Here is a 10,521-nt window from a genome sequence, read left to right as displayed (position 1 = left end):
GGCCCCAGCGGCAGCTGCTGGCACCCCGGGCTCGGGGAACGCAGCCCCTGGGTCGCAAGGGGTGCTGATCGGGGACCGGCTGTACTCCGGAGTGCTCATCACCTTGGAGAACTGTCTCCTGCCTGACGACAAGCTCCGCTTCACGCCGTCCATGTCGAGCGGCCTCGACACCGACACGGAGACCGACCTCCGCGTGGTGGGCTGCGAGCTCATCCAGGCGGCCGGCATCCTGCTCCGCCTGCCGCAGGTGAGCGCAGCCGCGAGCCTTGGCCGAGGTAACCGCCGCGCCAGCGCCGGGGAGGCAGCCGAGCCCTTTGTTGGCGGCAGGGCCCGCCCGGCGCCCTTTTTTGACCCCGCCCGGGACCCGGCCCAGCGCTTCACCGCTGCCGGCCCGCCGCAGGTGGTAGGGGAGGCGAGGCAGCGGGCACGAAGAGTCTCTTGGACGTGTAAAACGTCTTAGTTTTTGGTTCAGTGTCCAGAGTTCCACGAAACCCAATGACTTAACTGTGAAACCCTCGAGTTGTGCGTTTAAAGCTGCTGGAACTCTCTCTTTTCTAGGTGGCCATGGCTACGGGGCAGGTGTTGTTCCAGCGGTTCTTTTACACCAAGTCCTTCGTGAAGCATTCCATGGAGGTAAGGGACCCCTGTGTTTCACCTACTGAAACACGTGGAGAGCAAACTCGCGTTTGTCGTTTTGCGGGCTTGCTCAGAGCGCTGCATCGGGGGTTGGGAAAGCCCCGTGTACTCTCAGCGATGTCTCCCAGGTGGCCTTTTCTCTGGGTGTACCTCCTCTTTGCTCCTAATCCTCCTTCTAAAGCTCTTGGACGCCGTCACGATTGGAAAAGACATCCACGTGTGGTAATGCTTCCGTTTCAGCATGTGTCAATGGCCTGCGTTCACCTGGCCTCCAAAATAGAAGAGGCTCCAAGACGCATACGGGACGTCATGAACGTGTTTCATCGCCTTCGACATCTGAGAGAGAAAAGGTGAGTTTTTATCAGATCCGTTTTAAATGTTTGCCTATTCTCATGGTTAATTAAGTTGCACTAATGTCTATGAAGCAAAATTCAGGGTGTGAGGGTTTTAAACTTGTGCCTAGAAGAGGGCCCAGTGCCCAGGGGGTGCTAGCAGACGTGCGATGACGGGACCCCAGTAAGGACTAGGCACTGTGGTGACAGTTTTGCTGGCATCGGTTTCTTGGTTTTCCCAAGTTGGTCTCTGTGTGCTCTAGAGCTGGTTCTCATCCTTGGCGCTGTTGACATTTTGGGCTGCTTGAGTCCTTGTTGTGAGGACTGTCCTGCTCATTGTTTGGTGTTTCGCAGCATCCTTGGCTGCTGTACACTAGACGTAAATGGCTTCTCCCTCAGTTCTGATAGCCAAAAACATCTCCAAGCACGACCATGTGGCCACAGGATGGCAGAATCGCTCCCTCTTTGGTAACCACTGTCTTGACCTTTCTGGAGATTTTATGTTCCTAAAGCTAATGGAATTCCTTTGGGAAACAGCATTGGCTGTTTAAATGATGTACTTCCAATGGATTCTCGTTCGTCCTCAGCAGACACACTTGTACCTTTAGCCAAAGTGCATTTAGTACTTGTGAGACCTTGAGACCCTCGGCATGGTCAGGCAGGCGGTGCTTACGGCACACCAGACAGCTGCTGCTTTATGAGGAAGAGGGGGGAAGGTTAGTGAGGGGGGCAAGCAGGTTAGCGTGGCGGCTTGAGGGAGACTTCGTGGTTTTGTTAGTTAAAGGAGATGACGTGAACTTCCATGTGTGTTTCGTGGTGTTTTAGATTCTCACCGTGTGGAGGTGATCGAGGCATGTGAGTTTGCCTTATGTGATCCTGATGTCTTTGTAGGAAACCTGTACCTCTGCTGTTGGATCAAGAGTACGTGAACTTAAAGAACCAAATTATAAAGGCGGAAAGACGAGTTCTCAAAGAGCTGGGTTTCTGCGTCCACGTGAAGCACCCTCACAAGGTGGGTATGAGGTCCAGCTGCCTGTGAGCACGCCTGAGTCCCTGCTCCATTCCCACCCAGAGCGAAAACTCGGAAGAGGATTAACTGTGTCCCTGACTTGGTTTTCTAGTTTATGTTTGTGATCGAGAGTATCCTTTGCTCGTTAACCTTCTTGTGTCATCTGTTCGTTTTAATAGTATGTTTTTAAGAGTTTTGGAAATGACACGTCATAAGATTGAGCTTTCGGAAACAGTGAACTTGCGAAAATGGAATCTGTCAGTTTATATTTTTCTTTTTCAATAGCTAATTTTCTAAACTTGCTTCCTTTAAAGCCTAATTTCCTTTTAAGAGGGAAGTGGAAGAATTCTGAACCCTCTTGTTTAGAAATGAGCTAACGCAGTTTTGCCGCAAGTACTAGTCGAGGAGTGTGGCTGCCGCGCAGTGCCCGGGCTCCTCCTGTGCTACACTTAACCGCGAAGCGCGTTCGCACCTTTGCCTTCCTCCCCTTCCACTGTGGGTTTTCTGTATCTCTTCTCTTACTTGACTTTCCAGCGGTAATTCAGAATCTCGGTGCGGTACTCACCGTAGATGTGAGCGCTCCTCTTCGTTTGTCGAAAGCGTTTGCAAACCATGTTTTGTGTCAGCCGGCGCCTGGGCCACAGAGATGTTTAGGGCAGGCCAAGCGCACTGAGGAGAATGTGTGGAAGAGGAGAGTGAACGTTGGCCGCTGCGGGAGCAGCTTGGTCCTCAGGCTGCCCGGCCGCAGCGGCAGGGAGCAGGCCCATCAGCAGATGCTCGCCTCCGGCCGGGCCGCGCCAGGAGCCGCCCTGGGGTCTAGCGTGAGGCGCTAATTTGCTGCGTGGACGCCCTCGAGACCTGAATGCCGGCTCCTCGATGTTCTTGCTAATAACTGCCTGATCCGTATCTTCCAGATAATCGTTATGTACCTTCAGGTGTTGGAGTGTGAGCGTAACCAACACCTGGTCCAGACTTCATGGTGAGTTGACCTTCCTTGTTTTATGAGACCAGCAAGGGCAATGCAGGACTGTGTTGATTGAGGCGCTGGGGCAGTGGGTAGTCGGTCCCATGACGTGGTTGTGGGCTGGAGTTGTCCGAGTGCCCAGTGTCCCTGCGTGTAAATACCACCCAGCCTCCCCCATGTCAGGTCCTGGTGTGACGGTAAGCTGGCCCACACCCTCCCCGACCCTCGAGTCAGTGGGTTCCCTGTGGGCACTGTTGACCCGGCACGTCGGGGTGTTTCCCGCAGGTGCCCGCGTGGACACAGCAGTCTTACACCTGCTGTGAGACCGCTTCTAAGTGTGTATCAGAGCAAGGCCCGGGGGAGAAGGGGGTTAGGAAGCTTGTCAGCAGCTCTGGGGACCACAGTCAGTGCTAGGAACGAAGCCTGAAGTAACAGTTCAGTGCTGGGAGCTCTGTGAATTTCTCCCCCGGAGCTAAGTCTGTAGGGGTCAGGTTCTTGCTGCCTGAATTGTCTGGTGCTGTGTCTAATAGAGAACCTGTTTTGACTTTTCTTTTCTGTACTCTTTCAATCAAAGGGTAGCCTCTGAGGGTAAGTGACTAAGACTTCTCCTCTACTGTCCAAGCGCTTTGGTGCAGGGACAGCGGCGTCCTCAGCCAACCCCGTGCAGGCTCTCCACCGAAGGCGGGCTCTAGATGGTGGTATGCGCACGATAGTATAGTGCGGCCGGCCGACTGCTGCTGTGTCTGACGGCTGTGCTGCTTGTTAATCCTGTCTGCTTGGTAATTGTATTCATTAGAGTCGATAACTGTCTTGACTTGAATTTTGTCCTTTTAAAATTGCTGTACCTGTGCAATAAAGATGCAGTACCTTTCTTTTAAAAAAAAAAAAAAATCAATGGAAAGCTGTGACAATTGGCTGATGGGCATTCAGGCTTCAATATGGGATTATATCATTATTTCCAAAAGTTCTCAAGTTGCTCTTTTCAGCAGCTAAAAAGCGTTGACGCATTTTCATAAAAGGTATGCATCTTTAAACTATTCCATGAACACTTTTATATTGTAACATTTCAAATATAGCAGTAAGTTTAAATAGATGTTTTGAGGACTTTGTACTGTTTTTAGAACTTAAAAGTTAATCGATTAATATTGTCACTATTTGAGTACTACAAATGTTTTATCAGAACCAGAAAAGCCACTGTCGGTTACGTTTGCAAATGTCTGAACTGTTCACTTGCAGTGCGCTGGTTCAGGCGGCCTTGGTGCCTGGAGCAAGTGCTCCCAGAGCCTTGGGCCCCCGGTCAGCACGTATAGAGTCTGTTGGGAAATCTCTGAGTGGGTGTATGTGACCTTCTCCAGGGCTTAGGGTGAAGATGGTGGGGGGGGAGGGGTTAGTCAAGTCACAGCATGACTTGGCTCACCCGTGGTGGCACCCTGACTCCAGGGCTTGCCGTAACGGGTATGTTGGGAGCAGTAAACATACGACCCATTCAGCAGTTTCCTTGTGGAAATAATCTTTTGTGTTTGCAATCTTGATAAAATTAATATGATGAAGTCTGATTTGGGTCCTTGAAATGCTAGAGAAATGTACATATTAAGCAAAATGTTCAATGTAGCCCCTTTTAAAGTCCTTTAACTTTTTTAAGAAATGTAAATGTCTTGTTTTCTATATTTTCTAAAGTACGATAAAGTTTTCCAATGTACTGATCGTGGTGAAACTTGCAGTGTTCTGTTGCTTTTGTCTGATTTTATGAATGTTCATTTTAAGACTCCTTGTTCAAATGGGACAATTTGGAAACGGTTCTTTGATAAGCCCGAGAAGAGGACCTCCCTTTGGGCCTTGAGCCTCCTCTGCATGGTGTCCCCATGCACCCAAGGGCATTTCCCCCTCTCCAAGCGGACCCCCTCGTGGAGAAGAAGGGCCAGGCGGTGACCGCAGGCCTGTTAGACGAGCAGGAGCACAAGAGGACGATTCGTCTCGGGAAGGCCGTGGCCGGCCGTGCGCTCAGCCATCATTTGAGTTTGCATGTTTCTCTGCACTATGGAGTCCGAGCATTTAGATTTCTTTAATCAAATGCTTTTTAACCCCTACAGTAGACGTTTTCTTTCTGAGGCATTGTGCTTTGCATGAGAGCAGCCCAGAAGTTGAGAGGGAAAAGTAAAGTTAAAGTCGGTTCTCTTTCATAGCAGCACGTCTTATCTGACATTCAGCCAGCTTAAAATTTTTTTCAGTAATTCCCCTGTCTTCCTGTCCTGTATTCAGGAAAAGCAGTTAGGACGTTTTCCCCTGAACTGAGAGTGACAGACAGGGTGTGTGGCTCTGAGGCCTAGCAGTAGACTCCTTAGAGGAGTAGTGACTCGGCTAGATGACGCAGCCACTACCTGGCCTGCCTGGGGCGTTGCAATTCTTTCTGCGTTTGGTTTTCAGGAATTACATGAACGACAGCCTTCGCACAGACGTTTTTGTGAGGTTCCAGCCCGAGAGCATCGCCTGCGCCTGCATTTATCTCGCCGCCCGCACGCTGGAGGTCAGTGCCGTGCCGCCGCAGGGCGTCCGCTTGGCCTCTCGCCGGCCTCCAGGCAGCTGTAATGTGGTGGTGTTTGAATCACCTTCTTCGGCGCCAATAAGCCTCGTTTTTATTGCCCTGGGAGCAAGGACAGGAATAATCGTGATCGCCTTTGTGTTTACAGATCCCGTTGCCTAACCGTCCGCATTGGTTTCTTTTGTTTGGAGCAACTGAAGAAGAAATTCAAGAAATCTGCTTAAAAATCTTGCAGCTTTATACAAGGAAAAAGGTTCTTTCGTGTTTTTTCGTGTAATGTGGATGTTTGTGTTTGACTAGAAGCATCTGGTCTGAGCAGATGGGTTCGGGCCTTTACAGGTCGATCTGACACACCTGGAAGGTGAAGTGGAAAAGAGAAAGCACGCCATTGAAGAGGCAAAGGCACAAGCCAGGGGCCTGCTGCCCGGCGGCCCCCAGGTCCTGGACAGCACTGCGGGGTTCTCGCCTGCCCCCAAGCCAGGTGAGTGTCGGGCGCGTCAGTCAGCCCCTTGCCCGGTGGGGTAGCCCTGTTCGCCTCAGGGCCGCTCCTTGGTCACGTCTGCACCTAGTCTGAGCAGTCGGCAGGCCCCGAGTCCACTGCAGACACTTGGAAATCTCTGAAATGGGCCAGGCCTCCTAAAGCAGGGATCCCCAACACCTGGGCTGTGGACTGGTACCTGTCAATGGTCTGTTAGGAACTGGGCCGCACAGCAGGTGAGCAGTGGGTGGGCAAAGCTTTATCTGTACCTGCAGCTGCTCCCCGGCGCCAGCATCACCGCCTCAGCCCCGCCGCAGGTCATCAGGCATCAGATGCTCATAGGAGCACCAGGGACTGCTGTCCTAAAGGGTTTTGTCTTCATTGTTCTCTACCCAGTTAGCTTGTCTCTTGAGAAAAGCTGTATAAAGCTAGGGTGGTAGATTGTGTTGTCAGGTCCTAGAGTTAAGCACGAGATCCCTCCCCCAGCCCCCGAGGGAAGGTGAGCCAGGCAGGTGGCCGCCCACATCTTCGAGGTGTGCCTTTAGGTTTAGAGTCCACGGCTGGGAGCAGGAAGGCAAATAGTCCGTAGGAGTGCGTCATCTTGCTCTGCTGACCCTGTCGGAAGTTTACCGGCGGTCAGGTTTGAACTTCCAGTATCTGATTCTAGCAGAATCCCCCAAAGAAGCTAAAGGGAGCAAGGCTTCCCCGCTGTCTGTGAAGAACGCCAGGAGGAAAGTGGAGGGTACGAAGAAAGCCAAGGGTGACAGCCCAGTGAACGGGTGAGTGCCCGGGTGCCCCAGCGGGCCGTGCGGCGGGCCAGGGTGACGTCGGGTGCGTTACCACTCCCTCCCTGTTCTCAGCTTGCCAAAGGGCCGAGGGAGCCGGAGCCGGAGCGGGAGCCGTGAGCAGAGCTACTCGAGGTCCCCGTCGAGGTCTGCTTCTCCTAAGAGGAGGTGGGTGCTGCCGGAGGCTCACCAGGACGGGTGGGCATTTCCCTGGGGCGGGCAGGTGGTCACATGCTCGGCGGTGCTGTGCTTCACAGGAAGAGCGACAGTGGCTCGACATCCGGTGGGTCCAAGTCTCAGAGCCGCTCACGGAGCCGGAGTGACTCGCCGCCAAGACAGGCGCCCCGTGGTGCTCCCTACAAGGGCTCCAAGGTGAGGAGCTATCGGAAGTCCAAGGACTGCAAGTGCCCAGCGCAGAAGCCACACAGGCCTCGCGGCCGCAGCTCATCCCACTCCCGGAGCCGCTCCCGGGAACGGGCAGACAATTCTGGAAAATACAAGAAGAAAAGTCACTACTACAGAGATCAGCGACGGGAGCGTTCGCGGTCTTACGAGCGCACGGGCCATCGCTACGAGCGGGACCACCCTGGACACAGCAGACATCGGAGGTGAGGTGCGGCCCAGAGGGCGGTCCGTCCACCCTCGGCTGCACCCCTCGGTGTGACTGCCCTGCAGTGCAGCTCTTTGTGAATGGCTGTTGACTCTGGACCTCGTGATGAATTTGGAGATGGAAGCAAGGGGCCCTGTAGGCCGGCCTGGGCGCAGTGCGCACCCGTCCGGCACAGGGTCCCCCCAGCCGCACCCCGCGGCAGCTCGATGCAGAAGCAGGCATGCACATCCTGGAGGTGTGGATTGGTGCTAATGACAGGCTGTCTTCACTCCCATATCGAAAACCAATTACGTTGAACCAAGAACAGGACTCTAAACCAAGAACAGGACTCTAGAACCTTTGCCTATATTAGGTTGTACTTATGTACATATTTTGCAGTGTTTCACAATGAGAAAATGGCCTTAATAGCCCCTTATTCTCTATCCACGTTGTAAATAAACATGTGTTAATACAAGTTTAAAGCTGCATATGAAAACTCAGAACTTGAATTCTGTCAGCTTAAAACTTGTGTAGAGAATTCTGATTTTTAAAATGTGAAGGTATTTAGATCTGTGTTGAAAGTCGTATATTTTTATCTGTGCGATGCTGAGTGCAGGCCACCAGCTCCTAAATAGAGGTTTCCTATATATGCATTTTATGTGGTTAAACACAATTCTCTCTACTCAGGATATTTGGAACATTAAAGAATTCGTAGTTTGTCATTCTGCTTGCTTGTCACTGTGCACAGCCCGCAGTACGCGTTCTAGTGGCATGTCTGCGCTGCCGTCTCTGATCTCATTAAAGTTGGCTTTTATACTGAGCTGCTGCGCGCCCGCTCTTGCGTCCAGAGTTGCGTGGCCCCGAGCTGCTGCCCTGTGGGCAAAGGGAAGGTTTGAAGAGAGCACGGCTTGCATGTGAGACACTGGTTTGGAACCCACGGCACGTGTATCAAGCTGGTGGTGTCCCCCTCAGGGTGGGTAGCACGTGAGTGTGCAGGCAGGTGGGCGCAGATGAGCAGGGTGGGCCTTGGGGCCGTTTCTCAGCCCTGTGTGGGCCCTGAGAATCCAGGCCTGCTGGGGACTGTCACACACCTAGCGTCAACTCACGCCAGACCAGCACCTCTGTGCGGGTGGGAGGCAACTAGATACGGCTTTCCTGGTACCAGTGGGCCTGGACAAAGGTGTCTGGAACTCAGTACAGCCAAGAGAATGTGAGAGTGACAGGGTATGCAGCTAGGGTCCAGGGGACTGGCTCTTAGACCAAATCATGAAAACCGGAAGCCGTGCAGCGGGAGTGAGGAGGGCTCGAAGGCACGTTCACAGACCTTCCTATTTGGGAACCCAGAGCAGCCTCTCTGGAGGTGAGAGTACAGCATCATCTCGTGACCTCGCTGCAGAACAAGACCGGGAGCTGGTGGCCTTGCCCTCCCACTAGTGTCCAACGTGCACTGCTTAGTTAGCTTGGGGCAGGGGGTGACCAGGCCCGACCATCCACTGCTGACGCCAGCAGACTGTCCTGCAAGGCAAGCCTCTGGGCAGAGTCGCCAACAGGACTCCACCTGAGTCCCCCCGTCCCTTTCCTACCAGGTGCCCCTGCAGGTCCATTCTAGGGATTCTATCTGTCCCAGCCGGCCCCAGCGAGGACAACGGGGCCTTTGCAGACTAGAGGTGAGTGGTGCTTTGTAGCAAAACGGGCTCAGCCAAACCTAATCCTCCACGGGGCCTGCATTTTTCGACAAAAATTGAAGTTCCTGATTTTTCCCTTCCACAGGTACGTTTGGGAGTTTGCTTTTAAAAAGGAAAGGAAATCCACCTATGTGAAAAACATGTTAGCCCGCATTAGACGCAGGCCTCCACTTATCCGGCCTGGCGGAGGGAAGGAAGGCTGCCAAGCTGGGGAATGGGGCGGAACCCGGCTCGGCACTCCTGGTGTCCGCGCTGCGGGAACGGGAGCCCGGGCCGCCATCGCCTGAGTCACCTTCACTCTCCGCCTCAGGGGTAGGGGTAGGGGTCGGGGTCGGGGTCGGGGTCGGGGAGGCCGGGCCCCGCAGGGTCAGCTGCTCTGGGCCCTCCGCCTCCAGCCCGAGCGGGCGCGAGCAGTGCTGGCCGCTTCCGTCGCTCCGCGAATTCCACTTCCGTCGCCTGGAAAACATCCCTTCCGCAGTCCAGAGACTCCACTTCCGCCTGCCTTGGAGGACCCGACCCTGCCCGGTCGGGTTGCGGCGCGGGCGGGGCCGCGCAGGCGCAGAGGGCATCCCTGGGATTGTGGGAAATGTGGTTTTCTCGCCTCGGTAAGGGCAGGGCGGAGCTGGCGCGCTCCTCTGGCCGGAAACCGCCGCTTTCTGGGCTCGGCGCGGCCTGCACCGACTCGGAGTCGGGGCGTCGTGAGGGCGCCAGGGGGCGCCGGGCGTAGGAACCGCCGAGAGGCCGCACGCCGGGCTGGGGGCCCGTTTTGGAACGGACCGGAAGTGCCTGAACGCCGCTGCGGAGTAGTCCGTTTGAGTCCCCTTTGTCGGGTCTGCAGAGGGTGGGTGGGCGCCCGCGGCGTGCAGGCTCCACGGACAGCTGAGCGAGCTGCCGGACGGGGACCGCCCTTCGGGGCCTGGGACCCACCGTGGTCGCGCTGCGCGGGTCACGGCCTTCTGCGCGTTAGTATGTCGACGCCGCCCCACATGGTGGTTGCCTCGGGGTGAAGCTGAGGCTCTGGGAGGGTCGGTGACCTGCCCAGAGTCGTGCAGCTGGGGAGTGGCGGCGGCGGGGTTTGTGCTCGAGTCGGGTCGTTTCAGGGAGTGAGTGGTGTTTGAGGTGACATACTCACAGTGGGAGAGGATGGTGAGGTGACGGCATGCGGGGGTCGGAGCAGGACCGCAGTTCCCAGTCCTTCCGGCCCGCCCGGGGCTGCTGCCCGCGCCGCGGGGCGCTCCCGCGTGACCTCAACGCACGCTTGTGTTCTAGCTTCCCTGTGCTCCTGGGGCCACCGTCACCCACAGACCATGTTCCTGGTGCGACTGACTTCTCAGCTGCTCAGGGTTGTTCCCCGGGCAGGTAAGGTCCCGTGGGGACAGATGGGCGGGATGCACACCCATCCCTGGGTTAGTAGTGTGGGGCTAAGCTGCTTTACCTTAGCAGCTGGAGGCGGGGGCCTGGCCACACAGACTCCCCCGCCATCATCCAAGCATCTCAAGGGGGA

At 55.0% G+C, this 10,521-nt stretch overlaps 2 protein-coding genes across 6 annotated transcripts in view; both read left to right on the top strand.

Annotated features, from left to right (window-relative positions):
* The window catches only part of CCNL2 (cyclin L2), an 8,218-nt gene extending 66 nt beyond the window's left edge, over nt 1–8,152 (top strand). The window contains 11 exon segments of the mRNA XM_006903903.2: nt 1–247; nt 559–633; nt 877–986; nt 1,860–1,980; nt 2,892–2,956; nt 5,366–5,465; nt 5,629–5,733; nt 5,820–5,961; nt 6,626–6,737; nt 6,819–6,911; nt 7,001–8,152. The exon segment at nt 1–247 is cut by the window's left edge and continues 8 nt beyond it. Coding sequence (XP_006903965.1) covers nt 1–247; nt 559–633; nt 877–986; nt 1,860–1,980; nt 2,892–2,956; nt 5,366–5,465; nt 5,629–5,733; nt 5,820–5,961; nt 6,626–6,737; nt 6,819–6,911; nt 7,001–7,355 — 1,525 coding nt within the window. The 3' untranslated portion in view covers nt 7,356–8,152.
* Nucleotides 8,153–9,691: 1,539 nt separating this feature from the next.
* The window catches only part of AURKAIP1 (aurora kinase A interacting protein 1), a 5,271-nt gene continuing 4,441 nt past the window's right edge, over nt 9,692–10,521 (top strand). Inside the window, exons 1-2 of one of the 5 annotated variants that reach the window (XM_025046821.1) lie at nt 9,692–9,823; nt 10,287–10,376. In XM_025046821.1, the coding sequence (XP_024902589.1) occupies nt 10,325–10,376 (52 nt within the window). In that variant the 5' untranslated portion in view covers nt 9,692–9,823; nt 10,287–10,324. Of the gene's footprint in view, nt 9,984–10,286; nt 10,377–10,521 lie in introns of all 5 variants that reach the window. The other 4 variants (XM_025046857.1, XM_015592084.2, XM_015592062.2 and 1 more) reach the window with 4 other exon arrangements.

Source organism: Pteropus alecto, unplaced genomic scaffold (genome assembly GCF_000325575.1).
Source record: "Pteropus alecto unplaced genomic scaffold, ASM32557v1 scaffold700, whole genome shotgun sequence".
NCBI classification, from domain to species: Eukaryota; Metazoa; Chordata; class Mammalia; order Chiroptera; family Pteropodidae; genus Pteropus; species Pteropus alecto.
This window is presented reverse-complemented; position numbering and strand designations above follow the sequence as displayed.